Below are 21234 nucleotides of genomic sequence, written 5' to 3'. Positions count from 1 at the left end.
CAATATGTGCGTCACATCTGACTTTAAGCAGTCGGCGAGTGTTTCCCACGTATGTCTGATGATGGCATTGACAGCAAGTAAATAAATAAACAACACCGGAATGCATTGAAGGGGGTAGTTTTTCTTTGTGACGAAACAAACCACCAACCTCCTTGGGTTCTTAACTATGAGTTTCACGTCAACTGCAGGAAAATGATTCGTTAAAATCCTTTTTAGATTGGGTGGGAAAGAGGCGTCATGTGTGAATGGAAAACTTATATAGTATGTTAGTTATATGCTAAATAAATAAATTTATGTGCCAAAAGTAAACTGGATGGCTAACATCCATACATCCAATTTATTTCTAAAATATGTCAAGAAAACATTGGATAAGTCCCTTCACCCTCGTGCTACCACACACTTGGCACAAAAATTAACATACTATGATATGTAAATTTTCCATTCACGCATGACACCTCTTTCCTACCCAATTTAAAGTGGATTTTAACGAATCATTTTCCTGCAGTTGACGTGAAGCTCATATTTAAGAACTCAAGAACTAATGGTGGTATGTTTCGTCACAAAGAAAAACTACCCCCTTCAATGCAGTCCGGTGTTGTTTATTTATTTACTTATTGTCAATGCCATTGTCAGACATACGTGGGGAACACTTGCCGACTGCTTAAAGTTATATGTGACGCACATATTGGCGTTAGCTTTCGCAATGGGTGCAGGTTGTCCAATACTGAAACATCAAATATTAGAAATCATATCAAACTATGCAAAAGTAAAATAAACTATAACGATTTTAGGACTATATTAACCAGCCAACACGAACACCACCTCCCTATTCTTGAATCCTTAGCGATCAAGAAGCTTGTTCTCCCACTGAACAATTATACCTTATCCACACCTCTGTATATAGCCTAAACCACACCCTACCCCTTATGTTTACTTCTTTTTTTCATACAGCAACTGAACCTCGAGGAATAAGGTCTGTTAGTTGAAACATCTAGTTCTTTCTCTTTTTTAACAATTTTATTTTAGGTTTACCTTTAATACTGATGTTTTACTTTATCATTATTTATTTGTACATACATACTACCATTTCCTACTGTGTTTATATATTTTATTTCGTATTTTTAGCCTTGAGGATAAGACAATTATCTCGAAAAAAAAGTAGGCCGTGATGAATAAAGGAAAACCATGTACCAGGCTGTCTGCTTTAGTGTCGTCTTGTGTATTTTGCTGAGGGATAGCCTCGCTCTCTCACACCAATATACTGTATATATCTATATTATATATATGTATCTTCTTCTTCTTCTTTTTCTTTTAACGTGCTTTTATTCCCATTTTTGTATGGGGTAAGCACGATGCCTTCTTTGAAGGACTTTTTGATTTGGCTTTGGGGTAGACCTGTGGTCTCGATCGGCTGCCCTGCCTGACATCGCTTAGACCCCGGTACGTATCTTGTATATATATATAATTTTATATATTACATATATTATATATATATTATATGTACATTATATAATATATATATATTATATATATATGTGTGTGCATTGTGTGCATATGTGTATGTATATATATATGTATGTATGTATGTATGTATGTATGTATAAATATATATATATATATATATATATATATATGGGTGTGTGTATTATGTATGTGTTTGTATGTTTGTGGGATTATATATAATTATTTTAAATTTCATGAGTACTAGCTCTCGAGTCCCAAGAAATAAACGTAGCTTCTCTCTCTCTCTCTCTCTCTCTCTCTCTCTCTCTCTCTCTCTCTCTCTCTCTCTCTCTCTCTCTCTCTCAAGAACTTCCAGAAGACAAGATGGAACAATTATTAATTGTTCCTGATTGCTGTTCAGAATAAAAATAAAAAAGTAATCACTGCAAAAACTGAACTCCAAATGCTACATGAGCGCGTAAGCACGATGATGAACTTGAGCGCAACTGGCCAGGGATCAATCAGCCCCACTGGGAAAAAACTTGAATTTACATGAGGATTTGTAAGAAATAATACATAAATTGAAATCACAGAGACAATGCATGGAATGGTGATCTCCCAGTCGAGCGTGTGATCCAGGGAAGCCTATTGAAACACCTGGTCCACCAGTAGTACAGTACCATAGTGTAGTGGTGAAACAAAGATAGCACTTTTTTTGTTTGATTATTATAAGAATATGTTATTCTATCACAGGTAAAGTTTTGAAACCACGCAAAGCAAAATATGATTTTTCACTCCATGTTCACTGTCTTGCAAACTAGCCGATGACACAAAAAGGTATGTCATGTTTTTTTTTTATTCTGTGGCTTTGGAACGATGCTTTGAATTTTCAAACAACGACTACCAAAAGAAACTAATTTGATCTATCTGGAATAAAACTTCTTTAAGGAAGGCCAAAACAATCAAAATACCCCCTGAACCAATAGATAGGTCTAGCGTTTGCTCGGCCAAGATTCTTTTCCTTGGCATGAGGATTCGATAACTTTTGCCACAGAGAAATTATTGTTATATATTCGAAAATAAGTTGTATATTTAAAACTGTATTTAGAAGAAAGTTTAAATGATATACCATCTTACCAAATAAGAAGTTTGAGGGCACAGGTGTAGCCTAGGCTACCAAGCTACGTTTTCTTGCTATCACAAATCCATCAGACTCGTTTGATGAAGCGTGAATTAAGCCAGGATTTGTCATACAGAAATAACTGCTATTTTTACTCTGAAAAGAATAATAGGAATTGTTTTCTACGGTTTGTTTACGTCGTCCTGAAATACTCTCACCAAGTGTAAAGTTTTGGAATCTCGTTAAGAAACCAACTTAGAAAAATGCATTTTGCTAGGCAATTCAAACGCTGCCTTTACACGTCTAATATTGAAAATAGATGGCATATTTTACATACCTACCTACTACAAAGAATTCTTAACGACGGACAAAACACAACTGGTGTCCTTATGCACCACTGTAACACGTTTAACACAACCAGTAACATATAAGCCTAGGCCTACTTACAACTAAGCTTTCTTAGTAACGGGCAAAACCATTTTACTTTATATCATGTGACTTATATAAGCGTAATGATGTTCTGATTTCAAAACTGAAAGCCACTGCACTATTGTGCCATTATAATATGCTGAAAATAAAAGACACGTTAACAGAGAATGTTTCCACTGATAAGACATTTACCGACTTACCATAATGGGTCGATAAAACTCAGTATGCTTTGCTTACCCGTGAAATGTTATCCCATTTTCACCTGTAGAATTCCTGTGCCCATTCTGCAATAATAAGCTGCGCAGCGCACCACTATGAAGATTATAAAGGAAAATAAAATCGCATCACACAACAAACGACAGTTCAGTTTCCGCGGTTCCCGGGTTCTGCTGCTGCAGATAGCGCCGCCTAGTGGCGGCAGACCAAACCATGTAGTCTTCGTACACTAATTTTTTTTCTCAACCTGGCGAAAATGCCCTTAAAAGTGGGTGATAACTTGAGTAAATAAATAAATGTAACGTGTTTGAATAAATAAAATTTCCCCTCAAACGCATATTATGTCCGTTAATAATGCTATCGAGTTGAGAGACTGAAAAAATATAAGTCCTAAAGTAAATGTCACGGTTGCCGAAGTCAGTGTCTAGAAACGTGTTTCGGATACAATGTTTTTCATTAATTTTTTTTTTATTTCCTTACATTTTAACGCAGGTTGGAATAAATCGCACCGAATATTAGAAGAAACGTGTTATTATTAATATTTTCTAAAAATTATATCTTACTCAAAACGTAAAATTTATACAAATTACATTTAAAACCTGTCGGGTAGGAACTTTAAACGGAACAGCCACTATCCCTTTCAGTTAATTAAGTCATACCTTCTCAGGCCACTGTGATATGCATTTTGTTTTTCCGTATACCTCCAATTTTATTTCAATATTTATCTTGTTTTCCCATCATCCTACTTTTACATTTTCTGAGAGGTACAAATGAAACAATTCTCTTATTGCTGCCTCACAAGTAGAAGTAAACTGTTGCTGTCATGGACCGGGAACCTGCTTTCCTGAATTGCGGAATTTGTATACATTTTGCCGAGTATATTTGTATACATTTTGTCGAGTAATATAGGCTAGTCATGTATGCGTATAACATCTACATTTATTATTGACCCTCTGTAATCCTTATAAGCTCACTTTGAAGATAACGGCTAAAACTGATAGTTTATGATTGTTTTTCTTTTTAATAAGCTGTTCATCAATAAAGGGTAGGTACAGCGAAATCACAACGTAATACCATACTCCCTGCCGTCTTAAGATACTATAACTATTGAATCAAGGATGAACCTCCTCTACACAGAAAAATCAAAATGCATGACTGCAACTACTGAACTTCCCTTCACACATATACACACACACACACACTCACACATTATCTATATCTGTTCACATTCTCTGATACTTGCTAGTTATTGTAACCCTTTTCATTCCATGCCTCTTGTGCGCCCTCTATCCAGCAACAAATGGGGTCTTCTCTTCTTCCTCACAACACTTCTGATCCTTGTTTTCACTGGCACATCCCGTAGGGGGTTACTGCCGACATTGCACCTCATGAGGTGCACTGTAGGCATAACTTAGGTTCTTTGCAGCGGCCCCTAGCTGCAACCCCTTTCGTTCCTTTTACTGTACCTCCTTTCATATTCTCTTTCTTCCATCTTACTCTCCTAACAATAAATTCTATATTCAATTTAATTTTCACTTGCACAAACATTTTTAGACATTCATCGCTCCAAATATCTCAATCTTGCAACCATACTTACTCCACTTGAACTAGGCAAATAATTCATCTCAACAGCCCCTACATCATTTTCATTTCTTAAAGGAGTGTCGGCTCAGTGATCTCTTCATTCCACCCCACCTTGGTTAACTAAACATCGATTTTTTTTTTTTTTTTTTTTGCATATACCCTTCCTGGTATCACATATTTCATGACACGTCTTCTATCATCCTTATGTCTTCGATTTCATCTACTCTTAAATACCTGTATGAATGAATCACTTTCGTTCTCCCGTCATTCATAATAATATGCACCATATGGGTGTAACTGACATACCTTGTATAACATGAATCTTAAAGCACTATTCTCTCTTATAGACTATGCAAATGAGTCGAACAGGTAACCAAAAACAATTACCAGGATAGCCAACGGTACCTGCAATCATCGGGGATTCCGACGAGCTATTATTATTGCAGATTGTAATTGCACTGTGATGTGTTAAGACAGCCAGTAGTCTTTTTGCTGTTTTTTTTTTTAAATCATTTTACTTTTCCAGCATGATTATAGAGTTCTCAAGGCATACCGGTTAGGTATGCCGAGATGAGTGTCTTGAACCTTGGTTGGCTTGCGTAGAACGTTATCACAGAAATATTTCTTTATTATTATTATATTTATTATTATTATTATTCAACTACTCCTTAACACCTCCCTGCCGGTAGCACGTGTTATGCAACAATAATGATGATAATCTTTATTAGATCAGTTGTCCGTGTTGTTAAAAAAATCATTATTGTAAGTACTTCCCGCCTGTGAGTATTGGTTAGGCTCACATTTGATTTCAGTACAACATAGGACTAATGAGTGCAATAAACCACCTGTACATGAATGAATTTCAAGAAAAATTTTAATTGAACGCTACAGCCAAAAACTTGGACTGTACTCTCGCTTATGAGACCAGAATTCACATAACCGTGTTAAAAAAGTTATATGCACGATACTTCTGATTATTAGATTTCGAGTTTGCAATTCAATAGCACTGGTAACGGCAGAGGTATAGAAGGTGCTTACGTCGTCTGGTAATTGACATGTCTTCCTGGACTTTTCAGACGAAGAGAGGGGCTAGTAAACAATGGTCTTTGTCGTCCGTTAATCTTATAATCGACTGCTGTTCCTAGTGATAGTAAAAATTATGATTAAGTGGATGGCCAGGGGTCTTAGGTTATGCTGAAGGTAGCAGGTTGTATGCAAAATGTCTGGATGTGAACTGGAATTACCCTGTAGCCAGATTTAAAATGTACAAAGCAACTGTTCAGTCAACTCACCATTAAGAAAGTAAAGGTTTGAGCCAACTCTCTTTTACGAGAGAGAGAGAGAGAGAGAGAGAGAGAGAGAGAGAGAGAGAGAGAGAGAGAGAGAGAGAGAGAGAGAGAAAGTGTAAATGGCGAAAATATTCATCAATCTAAGGGAGCAGTAAAAATAAATTGCTGCATATGAATAAAAGGAGAGAGAGAGATGAAGCAAGTTACCGAGAGAGAGAGAGAGAGAGAGAGAGAGAGAGAGAGAGAGAGAGAGAGAGAGAGAGAGAGAGGATACAATGAAACAAGCAAAACAACACCACCCGAGGCCTGCGGGTGCTGTGATGAAGTTGTCGCTGTCATGAGGCAGGTCACGTAGCGTGCCAGACACCGCCATTAACCAGATTAGATATTCATTTTTGTTCCCTGAGTATTGCTTACGAGTTCTCTTAAGGATCTGCAATACTCAGGTTTACCTTTTATAATACGTCAGGTGATGGCCTCGTTCAGGAACCGTAAACTTTCACTAGGGTAATTAGGGATTATGTTAATGTTTGTTTCTTCATTTCTAAACGCGGGGCACAGTGAGTCGGTTTATTTAGGAATTAAGGTATTTTTAGTGATGCATTATTGTTTGGTTGATATTATATATACGTCAGTTTCAGGAGGGAAATATCAGTTATTTATATACTGTACAATGAACATTTGCGTTGTTAAATAGAGTAGCTATTTGAGTTTTATTTCATATTAACAAACAACAGCAAGCGAACTAATTTCTCGTGAATTTTGGCATCAACCCGGGCACGGGGCGGAGAGGAACGTCTAAGTTACCAATGAAGATATTTTTAGCATAATTTCTCGGAACGTACTTTTGCCAAAATAAAACTGACGAACATTATAAAACAACTAAAATACGACGGATTATGTGGCAGTGCCTACAGAAAAAGAATTTGATACTCCTTTTGTGGATGAAATAAAAAAGAATAATTGCCGCTCGGTGTCATTATGCTTGACGGGAATGAGTAGGGTTGCTTACGATCAACACATCTTAATCTCAGTTGTGAAGGAATCGTGGTCCGAGTACGTTTGCGCTCGACCAATCGCTGTTTGTGCTTTTGTGAGAATCGTTCTAAATCCGTTGTAGGAGCTTTCTGAATTCCTCTGGTGGGACGAACTAAACGCCAACACATCACCTAAAGACCAAGATGGCTTCATTCACAGATTAAGAGAGAAACACGGCCAGAGTTATTTCTTTTTTTCCTTTTTTTTCTTTTGGTCGTCATAGCGTCTTCCAAGGAATGCTATAGGATGAGAAAGGCGTCTTACCGTAAGATAACAGCTGCCCGACTTAATAATATGGGTCCATTTGCTAGGAACTAAAACGGTGTGTGTGTTTTCGCCGAATATTTTTTTTTTTATATATGACCGTAAGTTGATAGTGGTTGACCTTTTTAATTTATTATTGGTTTATGATGACAAAAAGAAATATCTCTGATGGTTAATTAAAGTGCCTGAAATTATGTATCACAGTAAAATGCCTGGTAGTGAAAGTACCTATAAATAAAGTAACTATTTCAAGAAAACAAGAAAATGATTGTTATTGCTGCTGATTACCGAAAGCATGGTCTCCAAGTAGCATGTGGGAAAATACTTCCCTGCGATTAAATTAGCGCTGGCGAACAATTATTAGAATTAGACCTCATTAAGACTCATTTTCAAAACAACGAAGTAGACTGATCAGTATATTTTTAGCGAAAAAAAGTTATGAAAAAAGTGCAATGTTAACCATCAGAGGGTTTTTTTAAATTTAGATATTAAGGGTAAAACCTTTCGTAATAATATACACTCCATTGCAAATTTGTCAGCCGCAATTATCTGAAAGGTAAATGCGTTAATTATGCATTTACCTTTCAGATAATTAAGAGCGAAGATCAGTATTAAACTTGACATTTAGCGCGGCAGTAGTGCGGTAGGTGAGTATTGTGAGTTTTATCACTTCATTTGTTGATTCCCTGTTGCTACAGGTCAGTTAATCAGATTTAACTATTATTGATTATTAAAAATAAAACATTTCAACCAACATCAAAGCGGTGCTGTATATTCTAAAAGCAATTATTTAATTATATATTTGGTTAAGGTTGACACCAAAATTTCTCCTCGCACCCCCACCTCCCCCCTTACCGCTTCATTAGAAAACAATGTACCATAGCTGCAATTTGCATTGAAGAGGGTTTTGACAAGCTTAAATACCACAATTTTGGAATGAGTAATCCATGATGATGTGTTCGCAAGGTGTATCATATTAAGTTATGTTCTGTTCTTTCCATAATGTCTGTTCTGTTGAAAGATGACGTGAGACTGTTCTTTGAATGTTAATTACTTACTCGTTCTGAACTGTAATTTTCAGCGTTTTCAAACTTTCCAAAGGTTATCAGCTTCTATTTTCAAAGGTCGAATAAGAATAGGTGTCACTGTTTAACATTTTTCGATGTTGTATTAGATTTGCTTAATACAAAACAGATTTCCGTAAGACTTAAAATTTGCATACAACTGTGGATATTTCATTGTATTGCTTAATATTTTTCAGATTTAAAAATTTTACCCGCATTGAGAAATACTTCAAATACAAACATCTCGGGTATTTTCAGCCGCTGATTTCAAATGTGCAAGTTGCTTAAATAAATGTCTGGTCGTTAGACCCCTAATTTGCATAAAACAAGATGGCCGCCATTATTTTTCTTTATTATTTGAGAAACTTGATCTCAGACAAAAAAGCAAAAAGCAATTCATTTTTATCCATCTTTCGGCTGCGTAAAAGAACTTTTTACCGTTTAAATTCACTGAATCAAAGGAATGGTTATCGACGATGAAAATAAATATTAGCTTGCTCAAGGAACAAAACCTAATAAAACTCTTCATTAAACAATGTTTTTCATAAAATATACAAATGAAACTTATTAAAATAAATTTTTCATAAAGCATATATACAACTCAAACATTTCTTTAAAAAAACAGCTTTTCATGAAACATCTATACAAATCAAAAGCCACATAAGAAAAATGTTTCCATTAAATATTTATAAAAAGCGTACACACTCTAATTCCTTTATAAATTAGGATCCGTAAACCACACATGTCAAATAATAATTTTAAGGGTCAATTGCAATGAATTTGAAGTTCGTTTGAAGACAAAATATTACCAAATTACCATGTTAGCGAACATCACAAGAGTTTGCTATTACATTAGCTCAGGTATTGTTTATAAATAATTATGACACCTTGTCGGTAGACGAATGTATCATGACCATCTAAATTCTGTAGAATGTATCAAGTTAGCAACATAGGAACAGAAGTAAATAATGATCACATGCAAGTACTGTTTTGCTGCATTAACTGGTGTTCTCACACTAAGTCAGTGATACAGCATCTCTGACCATTCGACAGTTAAAAACCATAACACTGACAGGTATGGAATACACTCAGTTAGAGATTGTGCTATAAGGAGTTCTTGTGTTAGCATAATATCAACTTAATTAACAAGTTTACAGCATTTAGGCATATTAGTTCCGATATGCATATTCCCTGTAGTACTGTACTTCCAAGGACGGCTGGTATCGCCATCAGTTCAACAATAATGTGATTGCATGACTGGGTACACATGAGGAATAGTCAAAGTAATGGTGGTAATATTCGAGCATCATGTAACTCTCACCCCCACTGATGTAACTATCGCAGGATAAGGTTATAATTGTTTGCCTGAAGTCGTAGGTTTGAGACATTCTCTGAACATCACCCCTGGCACAGTTAATGGTGTGCAAATCATTTCCTGTGGCTGGCTCGAGAAAGTTTGAGCCATGTACAGAATGGTGTACTTTATGAAATATATTATGAAATAATGTCTGAGAGCGTCTGAGTTGCTTGTGGTATGACCTACTATGTGAAATATATTCTGAGGCCACTTGAGTTTTTTGTGGTATTGCTATGGTATAACTTGAAGTTTTTGTGAGCTCGTTGCTCGAAAATGTGCTAGTCCAAGACCACGTGATTTCAGCGTCCAAGTTTTGTCTTCATTTTTTACTCCAAGTATTAAGTGCTGAGCAACGCTCTGGATTCTGATATCAGCGACAAAGATTACTCCCATCGTCACTGCCTTCCGAAATTTCATCACCACCTTAAAAGGCCGTGAAAAACTGTAGACGCTTAGAAATAAAATAGCACTGAGAACGAAGTCTGGGTAATACATCCGACTGCAATAGCGTGTCATATGAACTAAAGACAAAAATATGTCTGCCTGATAGTGATAGACATGAAGAGTAGATGTCTCATCTACAACTGCATCCTCCCTAAATTTTTCATTCCTAAGATCAGTAGCAGTCTCCTAATTACAAAGCTTTCCTCAAGCCGTTTAGGTGAGGAGTTTGCCAGCTGCATCAGAACTCAGAGGGCAAAAGGCAACATGTTTTTTGCTGAGCGGTTTATGTAAATGAATTAAATCCAGCCCTAATGCTAACAAATCTCCACTACATATGTCTTTCAAGGTTAACCGCTCCAGTGGTCCTTCAATGACATTGTCTTGAGTAGCATAATATAAATCATTAATTCCCCTGGCTTCACCAGTTCCAGATAGGATCATGTTGGGTGACTAAGCAAGACGAGGGGAAACAGGATAATGGGCCCATGAATCATACCATCCAGTGCAAACATTATTATTCTTAGGTAAAAGACCTGTACCAACTAGAGAATGTCGGTGCTGTGATCTTCACAGTCAATTATTGCTGTTGAGTGTGTCTATGCTGACAAATTAAAATCCACAACGAAAGACCCCTTTAAGCAAGGCATTGTTTCTCTCAGGTTTTCAACCTCAATAAGACCAAGTGAAAAGACTGTCTTTAAAATTGGTAAAATTGGTTGTTTTGTGGTTGTCAGTCATGGTGTAAAGGAAAGACTGGAATAACCAGTTAAAGAGAAAAGCAAACTCAAGTATCCCAAAGAATGTCCACAAATTATGACGCTTTAGGGCTTAGGCATTTACTACCTTAGATTTAGAACTTTACGTCGACTGCCGAATTTTAGAAATTGAGCAAGCGCTAATAAATTAACTGAATTCAAGTAGTCAAGCCAAGGAAGAGTGTGGAGATAACGTAAGGAGTAACCTCAAAATTTTTCCTTAAGTAAATTGGGTAAATTTTCTTATCAGGTAAAGGAGGTAAACGTAAGAAAAAGAGAGGATTAATTTTCCATCAAAATGAAAATAGCTTTCTCATCACATCTCGTAATGAAACGGGTTTATCGGCATACGCAACTTAGTTTCCTAATTATGAGCTAGAAAATCCAAAAATATTATTTAACTTGAGTAACAATGACCTGAGTATTAAATTCGCGAAAATAAAATGATATGAGAGGAAACTGACTTGTCAAAAATTAATTCATTACCAAGAGTCGAGAAAATTGTCACTCAGGCCTTCGAAAGCGCTTAATAAAAAACATCTTGTTCGTTTCTTGTTTTGTGGATTTTACCATGGGAACAGAATCAGATTTGCAGAATGGGTTTGCGAAGTTGAAAGTCCAAGTAACTTTGCAAGACTCTCCGGTGGAAACTTCAAGCATTAGCAAATGACATCCTGTCGAGACCTGCCCTAGTAATATTTCATGTTCCACAGGGTAAATCCTTGGCTTATAATTGGGGATGAACTGTGATGATGATTCTCACATTTCATTTTAAAAATTTATCGGAATCTTCTAAACATAATTTGGAACTGTTTGCAACTTTCTTCTTACTTATTTACAATAATGTTTACATCAGTATTCTCATCCCTTTAATAACCATTTTATTTTAATTAAAGACCATCATATTTTACAACAGTCATTTGCTCACTTGCCTGAATGTCTTTGTGTTTCAGCAAGCCTTTAACTGGTATTCCGACAGTTGTGCTTGAAAGAAAGAACTCCGTCAATTTTTTACGCATTATTTATATATAAACCACTTCCAGCCACCGTATAAACATCATTATCGTCGCCATTATTATTTTAGTATCATCATTACATTTCTGTTACTACTACTACTATATAAATGTACATTTGTATTTGTCACAGAAACAGATTTTCGAGCTCATAAGAAATATTCGGTTGTAGGTTTATATATGTGAGGTAGCTTCGTAATCCTAAAGATATTGATGTGGAACTTGAAGAATCGGTTAACCATTGTAGATATCAATTACTTTCAGAATGTGGAATTCTATCCTTCCTTCGTTTCCCAGAATCACATGCGCCGACAAATGTTTCAATTCTTGTAGTGATCGAGTCGATCTTAATTTTAGGCATCTACGCCTGTTTATCTCTCTCTCTCTCTACACACACACACACACACACACACACACATATATATATATATATATATATATATATATATATATATATATATATATATATATATATATATATATATATATATATATACGCACATGCACGCACACATACGAGAGCCATTTGATGTTGGCATCGGGATATATGGACCCGCATGTCAAAGCTCAGTAGTGGAGTACCGTGTGATATTCAAGACCTAGAAATTCGAGAAGCAGAGTTCACTCTATAAGGGCGCCAGTATCCTATCGGGTACAGGATTCACGTGGCGTCTCCTACAGCGTCGTGTTGGACTTAGAAGGAGGGAGAGACAAGATGGAGGAGGTTGGTCGAAGGGAAGAGGAAGGGGAGGGGTAATGGTGAGGTGCTAGCGAGAGGTGAGAGGTCTACTCTGACTGTACCGCTACATAAAACAGATCAGAACCATTCACATTAGTGGAGGTGAAACTGGAGAATGTTGTGATGGTGGCGTTTATGGAGGGGAGTAGACAGGATAGAGTCTTTTGCCCTGTTCTTGATGTAATGGGGATCAGGTGGGAGATGGACATTTCTTAGCAGAAACTTGAATATCATAACGGAAATTTGTTTTGACTTTGTTGATGAATTACACTGCGTTCATATTATTGCGTCGGATGGAACTCTGGGAAATACAACGAAACTTCAATTAAATCTCTGCGAGTTTTTTCTTTTATTATTGTCCATCATTTAATGAATAAGTAACAAAAAAAAGTGAGAAAACTGACAATTTTTTTTGTATGAAAAATAATCTGTTACAACCTCTGAAAGTGCTCCAAAACGAGGAAGCTAAGGAAAATTATTCTTTGAACCTAGAACTCGTCTTAATGAATTTCTGAAAATAATTGACAGCGAGCGTAATGAGAATTTCCTTGCCAAGAGCGTTGGTTGATAAGAGAAGACATTCCTTGAATTTAGTCAAAGGTGAATAAAGGGTAACGTGAACGATGATTATGGCAGGAGTGATATACATACACACACACACACACACTATATATATATATATATATATATATATATATATATATATATATATATATATATATATATATATATATATATATATATTATGTATTATTATATGTTTAAAATTATGTATGAATGTGTGTGTGTGTGCGCATGCATACGGAAACAAATTGGTATACATAGCACCAGCAAGGCCTTGATTACCAGATGTAAATTTCACCTGTTCCATCATAATTCACTTTCACTGGAGTCTTCGTTAACACCAGACGGGTACTTAAAATGGTAATGATAGTTTTAAATGTACTTGGCACAATCTATGTATCCTGTAATACAAAATTTTTTGTCTGTTTCTTTTAGTTCTTTTTAATTAGAGATGTGTTTTCCTGCATCATGATAGGTTAATGGAACTAGACTAATTAGCGCTGGATCGCAGTTTGACAGTTGGAGGGATTTTTCTTCGCAAAACGCACTTAATATTTTTATGATGTAAGAATCCATGATTTTTTTTTAACATGAAGTGTAAGTAAAGCTTATATGCAACGCATTTTCATGTTTTTCTTTCAAGATCTGTTTACTGATCTGTTGGGATTTTGCTTAACTTGACTCGCCTAACAAGCAGCGTAGTGACAGTTGTGCTGTACAGAGTTAAAAAAAAAATATACGTATATAACTTATGGTAAGCGTTCAATAGTTTATTTATATTGTTATACCAATCTCTTAATAACTAAATATTATTACGGGAGTGGTACGTGTTACATGACACTAATGAACGTTGAGTAAACTACGTAGTGTTCATGTGGTATATGTAAAATCCATATTGTAGATAGTTAGTAGTTAGGATAATCGAAATTCTTGTAACACGGACTCTATGTTAATAGAATCTTGTTATTTTTACTGTCTTTAATGGACGTTTACCATGTTGTAAGTGATTCATACATGTATTCGAAAGATTATTTCTGTCTGTTTCAACCATTTACCCAGGCGGGGTTGTAATTTAATAAAAATCATTAAATTATGAATGAACAGATATATATATATATATATATATATATATATATATATATATATATATATATATATATATATATATATATATATTAGATATATAAATATGTATATATATACACACACACACACACGCATACATGTATATACATACATCTATGAAAAGGTACATATCGAATGTCATTCTCAATCAGTATGAAGCGAGAGAGAAGGGTTGGGGTTGGGGGCCATTAATAAGAAAAATTGATAAAATGTAAAAACTATTTTGGCCTTCTGCTCTCTAGGTAAACCAAACTAATGCTCCAGAATTACAACATTGAGTTCAGCCACAGTTGTATACCAAGATTATCTGAAACAGATGTTAATTTTTTGTGGCTAAAAATCCTGACTCTTAGGAAAGTTGATTATAGAGAGGCCGATATGCGAAGTAGATTTTAGCTTTTATATATATATATAATATATATATTATATGTATATTGAGGAAAGAAGGTAGTGTCATTTTATGACATGTATAGTAGCACAGACTGCTAAGCTCTTTAACATGTGATGCTTTGCAAGACCCAGGTGAATTTGCATTTGCTTTTATTACTGCCATTTGTGGGAGTCAAGGGGAACGGTGATACTTTCTATAAAGAGTGTGGTCAAGCCATTTGACATTTATTTGAACCGTCTGAGAGAAAGCTTGCTTACCTGCTGAGATGTAACCTTCAAGAAATCGCAAGTTACAAGATAAACTGAATTTAGTAAGTGGTTGCGAAATATACTAATGGAATTTAATGAAGTTTGAGTAGTTCTGTCAACGGTCTACGTCAGCAAAGTAGAGTAAATCTGATCATGATTTTTCATTTTTTGGGGTTGTATTTAGGTATGTCACTTGAAAGGTTAAAAGTACCTATCTTGAAAAGACGTTGAGTTTCCTGTAAACTATAAAATAGTTCAGGGAACTTTCATATAGTTCAGGGAACTTTCATATAGTTCAGGGAAGAAAATTTATTAGTAATTTTCTTATCAATAACTAACTTTTTTATTTTCCTACTTTTGATAACTGCCTCCGTTAACCTGAACGGATGTACTTGTTAAATGTTTTAAATAAGTCTTGAGATTCTGTCTTTCCACTGTTTGTAAGGTTAAGCAAGTACCCTTGTACGTATTTGCTGGAATTCAGATTTTCTCCCTTTTGAAATGGGGTCGCTGCTTCTCAGTCCCTGTCCAGGTGACCATTGTAACGCCGGGAACCGGATTAACATTCCACACCTTACAGTAAGAAAAAAGTAGAAGGTTAATTTTACGCCCACCTCTTAATCTAGACAGATGAAGGCAAACGCTGACAGGTTTTTTTGAATTACGCGGGCGCGGGAAATGTCACCTCGTTTGATGAATTGCTCTTGGTTACCAGGTACCCTCTCTCTCTCTCTCTCTCTCTCTCTCTCTCTCTCTCTCTCTCTCTCTCTCTCTCTCTTCGTAGTCTCTGGAGAATTGAAGATAAGTTACCTTTCTCTTTAGATACGAGCTCTCCAATAAATTTATAGCAAAGAACATTCGTTTTATCAGGGGAAAGATAAAATGGACCAAGAAGGTCGGCCTTCCAGATGAGCTGGTCCGCAATGACACCCCAGCGCTGAGGTCTTATTCATGGGCCTCTGCCATTATTTTGACTGTGATGAAGGAGAGATCACGAGACAAGGAGGGTCGAATATCATTTGCTCTAAAACCTCCCCCATCCTCCTACCCAGCTGGGAGGTTGGTGCACCTGTTGACATTCTTCTGTGGTTGTTTCTTGTTCGTTTCGTTGTTACTGTCCTTGTTTATACTAAATGACAACGCGTATTATGGGTGCCTACTTTGCTGTAAGACTATTCCTTTAGTTCCCAAATCAATAATGTTGGTGACGGCTTTCATTGTCTGGAGACTGAACGAAATACGAGATGAAATAGTATATCTAAAGAAATTTGTTTAAAAGAATGATCAGTTGCTTAATATTCACACGTTCAAATGCTGACCACCTAGACTCTAAACCACGCTGTAAAGTTATCCATACCTTATACAATACAAATAACACGTGTATCAACTGCAATGGCATCTTTAAACCTCTAATTAGTCGCAGATGCGAGTGACCAGAATTCCGAACAGGCCACCAGGTCAAAGACAGACCCTGAGGTCGTAGCTTCCCATCGCCCAAGTAGAAGCAACTTATAGATTAAATCATATTAAGAAATCAATGCCGTGCGTAGACCATTAGTGACGTTGCATTGACCATTATTTAGCAAAATGGTCTCCCTATCCTTTAGCCGTATGGAAATACTAGTGTTTACACATACATACATACATACATACATACATACATACATACACACACACACAAAAGAAGACTTTCATTAACTTCTTCACTCGGCTAAACTCCAAGCACTGTAATGGAGAAACAGACACTGTGGGTGGGAACGAACACTGTGGAATAATACGCTTCAACAAATTCAAGGGCTTAGTTCTATTAAATTAGAAACCACATACCAAGTTGCATTTCAGCTCCACTAACCAACCTGTGCCTTGACTCCAAAGTGACGATTACACAGGTTCCAGGATATCCTGCAGGATGTGCCAAGATGCCAGTGGTCATTTCGTCGCGTCCAATTCATGGCGCAATTCTAATTCGATCAGGCTCTCTCACGTTCAGTTCCAAAGGCATATCTGATATCATTGCTTTCAATAACCACTTTGCCAGTAACGATTGAAACCAGTAAGGAAAGTCCGTAAGAGGTATTCCACCCCCACACTCAACATCATTCCGTAGATGTTTCAACATTACTTCACTAGATATTTCTGATAATATATAAAAAAATAATTTACGCAAAAGAAACTGAGCAAGTTATAAGAACAAAAAATTCTCTCTCTCTCTGAATTATCCTGCAAATATATTCTCTTTCGCGTAAAAACAATTTTCTCGAGATGTAAGTAAAAACGTCAACATTTCAGCAAGGTCATTGTTGAAGAAAGGACTGTATGACGTATGCTGGAATATTGTATAAAAAATCATTCTTCTGATATATAACATAATGTGTTAATAATGTGTTAAGTTACCATTTAAGTGCGGAGTGAAAAAATCGCAAATAGATAATAAAGGAACAAAATATCGCTTAAAAAAATTATACGTGCTCAGGCGATTTTGGAATGGAGGGGTCAGGTCACCTGGCCACTGTCACTGCTTGCAATCCAAAAAGAGAGAACTAGAGGGGGTTGGGGGTGCTAAAACCTATCTTATTATGAAAGTATGACCACCGAAAACATATGTGCTTGGGCTAAGGCCGGGGGTATCAAAATGAGAAACGGTGGGTACGTTGTGACTGACAACACATTGGTAGGGTCATGGAAGGGTTTGGTAAGGTAGGAAGATTGTAAAAGTAGTCAGTTGGAAAAGAAAATTCCAAAAGTATATTGTACGTGGCAGTAAAATAACGTCGGCTGTAAGTTCTTTCCTTTGATACTGGGCTCAAACTGTCTCCACATATTTCTTTGTTGTTTTCGATTAGGAACGAATATTTTGAGAGAGAGAGAGAGAGAGAGAGAGAGAGAGAGAGAGAGAGAGAGAGAGAGAGAGAGAGAGAGAGGTCGTATCCATTTGTAGTAAAATCGTAAATCTGTTTAGCACTTCAGTGATGCTGAAGCCTTGGAGTTTCATGCAGTATAGAAGCATTTGTCAAAGCCGATTAGCATCTCCGTATTGATTGGCTTTTAACTTTGGATATGTTATCGCAAACATGATTTGGGATGTTGGATCAATAGCTCCTATGTAGCCTGGTCGCACGGTCCAAATTTCTCGCGAACGGGTTTCCTTAAATGAAAAAAAAAGAAGAAAGTGAAAGATGGTGTAAATCAGATAAATTCTGTTATCTGGTTGATAAATGCCGTTGGATGGGACAAAATGGCGGCTGACAGATTCCAAATAAGTAACTTAAAGGGAATGTATATAAATTTTGAAAGGAGGTAATCGGTTTGTTTGTTGCCTTTATTTTTGATAATTATATTGATTTATTTGTTTTATCATTTTGATGGACAAGGTTCGTCCAATATTATTTTCATAATAACCATTTCATGTAGTGTTGTCTAAATAGTATAACCGACTAAGTGAAGTGAAAAGCAAAGGGAACAGGCGCGCCACCCCCACCCCCCAAAATAAAGGTCCAACCAAAGTTAAAACCTCAGAGTTCAGAGCCATCGTCGCATACTAAATTTTCCTCCAAAAGGTCGGGTAATCAATCTACCGGGATGTTGTTAAAGACAAGCCTGAAGAGACGTCCCATTATTCATGATATCTGGAGTGATAATTCTATCAGCGGCGACAAGACTGATTTGAATTAATGGAAGGAAGGAACACAGGTCACGCACACCTGCACGCGGGAGAATAGTCGAACCCACACACATACACCCTCACACAAGAATACAAAGTTGACACGAAGCGGGGTACAGCTGAACGCATACATATGCGCACACAAACATATACAAACCTGTTGACATACGTTACGTAGTCCCGAACGCAATACATGTTATTACTTGTGCATAAACAGACATAAAGCGAAACATTTTATAGTCACACCGGTGGATTTTAAAATGCACCTGGTCGAACGTGCATAGTTCCATCCTCTCATGAAAATCAAAAGTTCAGCGCGTACATGAACACTTACAAAAATCGGCCTCACCTGAATATTCAAGTATCGATATACACAAAAGGATAGGAAGTTTAACATACACATACATACCAAAAGAAGGCGAATCTGAGCATATATACTCAACTACATATGCATACTTTCATGCTCAGAAGCAGTCTGGAGACGTCCACAATCTTGCCCGCAAAAATAATAATATTTTTATTTCGGCTCGGGGCCATGTACATAGGATATATATAGTGGATACAGTACAATACATACAATCTAGATACAGGTGATAAAATGATAAGAATGATAATTGGCAATAACCACACAGTTGCTGAAGTAGTGGCAAAAATATTAAATTATAATAATGGTAAGTAGTAAAAATATTGGAAAGGATAACAATCAAAAACAGACTGCATACAACTGAGTTCCAGTTAGGGACCTTAAGTCAGGTCCAGAAGATTAAACACGAAAATTGAAAATAGCAAAACTCTATAAAGATAATCGCAGTAATAATAAAAACAGAAAATACTAATAATTGTAATAAACGTAGAAATAATAATAATAATAATAATAATAATAATAATAATAATAATAATAATAATAATAATAATAGATTCTGCAGATGACACTTCATAATTGCAAAAGTAGAGATTAAGTCATTTAAGGATAGACGTCTCATTTCCCGTCTTTCCCACAATTTAGATCTTCTTCTTGCCTCACTGCTTAGGATGCTTTGTATGAGCGAATTGCTGCTGTCTCTAAGTCGGGTGACCAGAATGGACACTGTTCGCATCACAATGATTTTTAAATTATCCAGGCGGTTTTCTATGAACATCTGCTTGGCGGAGTGGTAACGAGGAGTGTTTGTGAGGCGTCTCAGAATGTCACTGTGAACTACACTGATACGTCTCATGTCTTTCGGGTATAGTTCGTCCAAAGGGAACACCCATATATACTGTAGCAGTAGGAGCGGAAGAGCAGCAGTTTCGTGTCTCGGTGACAGAAGACAAACCTCCTTGCAATCATGTTGCCAGTTTCACACAGTTTACGACGCCTCTGTTCCAGGTCGTCCGTGATAATGTGGCCCAAGTACGGAACTTCATGCACGAATTCCACCCGATGATTTCCGAGGAAAATTTGTGATTCTGCAATATGCTTAAGCGATCTAGGAAACAGCGACAGGCACCGGGTCTTGGTTTCGTTGTATAGGATATCAAATTCCTCTGCATATCCGCGGCAAGTGTCGATTAGTCGACGGAGACCTTGCACTGATGGGGAAATCAGAACCACATCGTCGGCGTAACAGAGGTTGTTTATTGTTGTTTCGTTGAGGGCGCATCCGATTGAGACTGAGTTCAGTTTGACATTCAGGGCATCTGTGTACGTATTAAACAGGTATGGAGAGAGAATGCTCTCTTGCCGGAGCCCGTTTAGGGAGCCGAAGGTGTATGACAACACGTTACACCATTTGACACAGAACTGCTGTGTGGAGAACCAGCAATATAAAATGACAATTAAATATAGAGGTGTGCCTCTTTTGTGAAGCTTCAGGTAATTTACTCTGTCAAAAGCTGAACTAACACAAACTCACATTATCTCAGAAGGAATCAGAACTATTCGTACACGTTCCCACATCAACACAATAGGTTTCAAAGCTAAACACGTACATTCACGCGTCAACAGCATACGCATTCACGCGCACACATTGATACCAAGTTGACCAAAGTTATACTTTTGTACAAAACGGTATGAGGCTGAACATATATATTCATAACTGAAGGATACAAAAGTTGAACACAACATTCACAAAAATAGAAATTATATAAATCTGAACACACACAACTCCACAGATGGGTACACCAGCATTCAATAATGTGGAGGTACAGAGAATAGTCAAAACGCTAGCATATGTGAAATGGTAAATCACTTATTTTTTTTATATGGTATGATCATATGGAAAAAATGGATCATGATAGCTTGGTGATGAGTGCACAATTCAGAAGCACTTGCAGGCGGGGGGAGGAGAGGAAAATCTTTAAAGAGCTCGACGGAGGAATTAGTGGAAAGGAGGGACATCAATATCCATGAAGTGAAATAGTGAATACAAGGTAGAAGTGTATGACACAGTGTGTGCGGGAGGGGGGGTTGTCTCGACACTCCGTGGATTTAACCTTCAACATATTAAG

The 21234-nt window shown here is 36.6% G+C and overlaps 1 protein-coding gene across 2 annotated transcripts in view; it reads left to right on the top strand.

Annotated features, from left to right (window-relative positions):
- The window catches only part of LOC136828745 (growth arrest-specific protein 1-like), a 67453-nt gene that overhangs the window by 3659 nt on the left and 42560 nt on the right, over window positions 1-21234 (top strand). Inside the window, exon 1 of one of the 2 annotated variants that reach the window (XM_067086952.1) lies at window positions 7103-7484. The exons of the other annotated variant lie outside the window; for it this stretch is intronic. Within the exon in view, the coding sequence (XP_066943053.1) occupies window positions 7479-7484 (6 nt within the window). The 5' untranslated portion in view covers window positions 7103-7478. Of the gene's footprint in view, window positions 1-7102; window positions 7485-21234 lie in introns of those variants that run through there. 2 annotated transcript variants of the gene reach the window in all.

Source organism: Macrobrachium rosenbergii, chromosome 43, assembly GCF_040412425.1.
Source record: "Macrobrachium rosenbergii isolate ZJJX-2024 chromosome 43, ASM4041242v1, whole genome shotgun sequence".
Taxonomy (NCBI): domain Eukaryota; kingdom Metazoa; phylum Arthropoda; class Malacostraca; order Decapoda; family Palaemonidae; genus Macrobrachium; species Macrobrachium rosenbergii.
The sequence above is the reverse complement of the archived record's forward strand: the minus strand, read 5'-3'. Positions and strand labels throughout refer to the sequence as shown.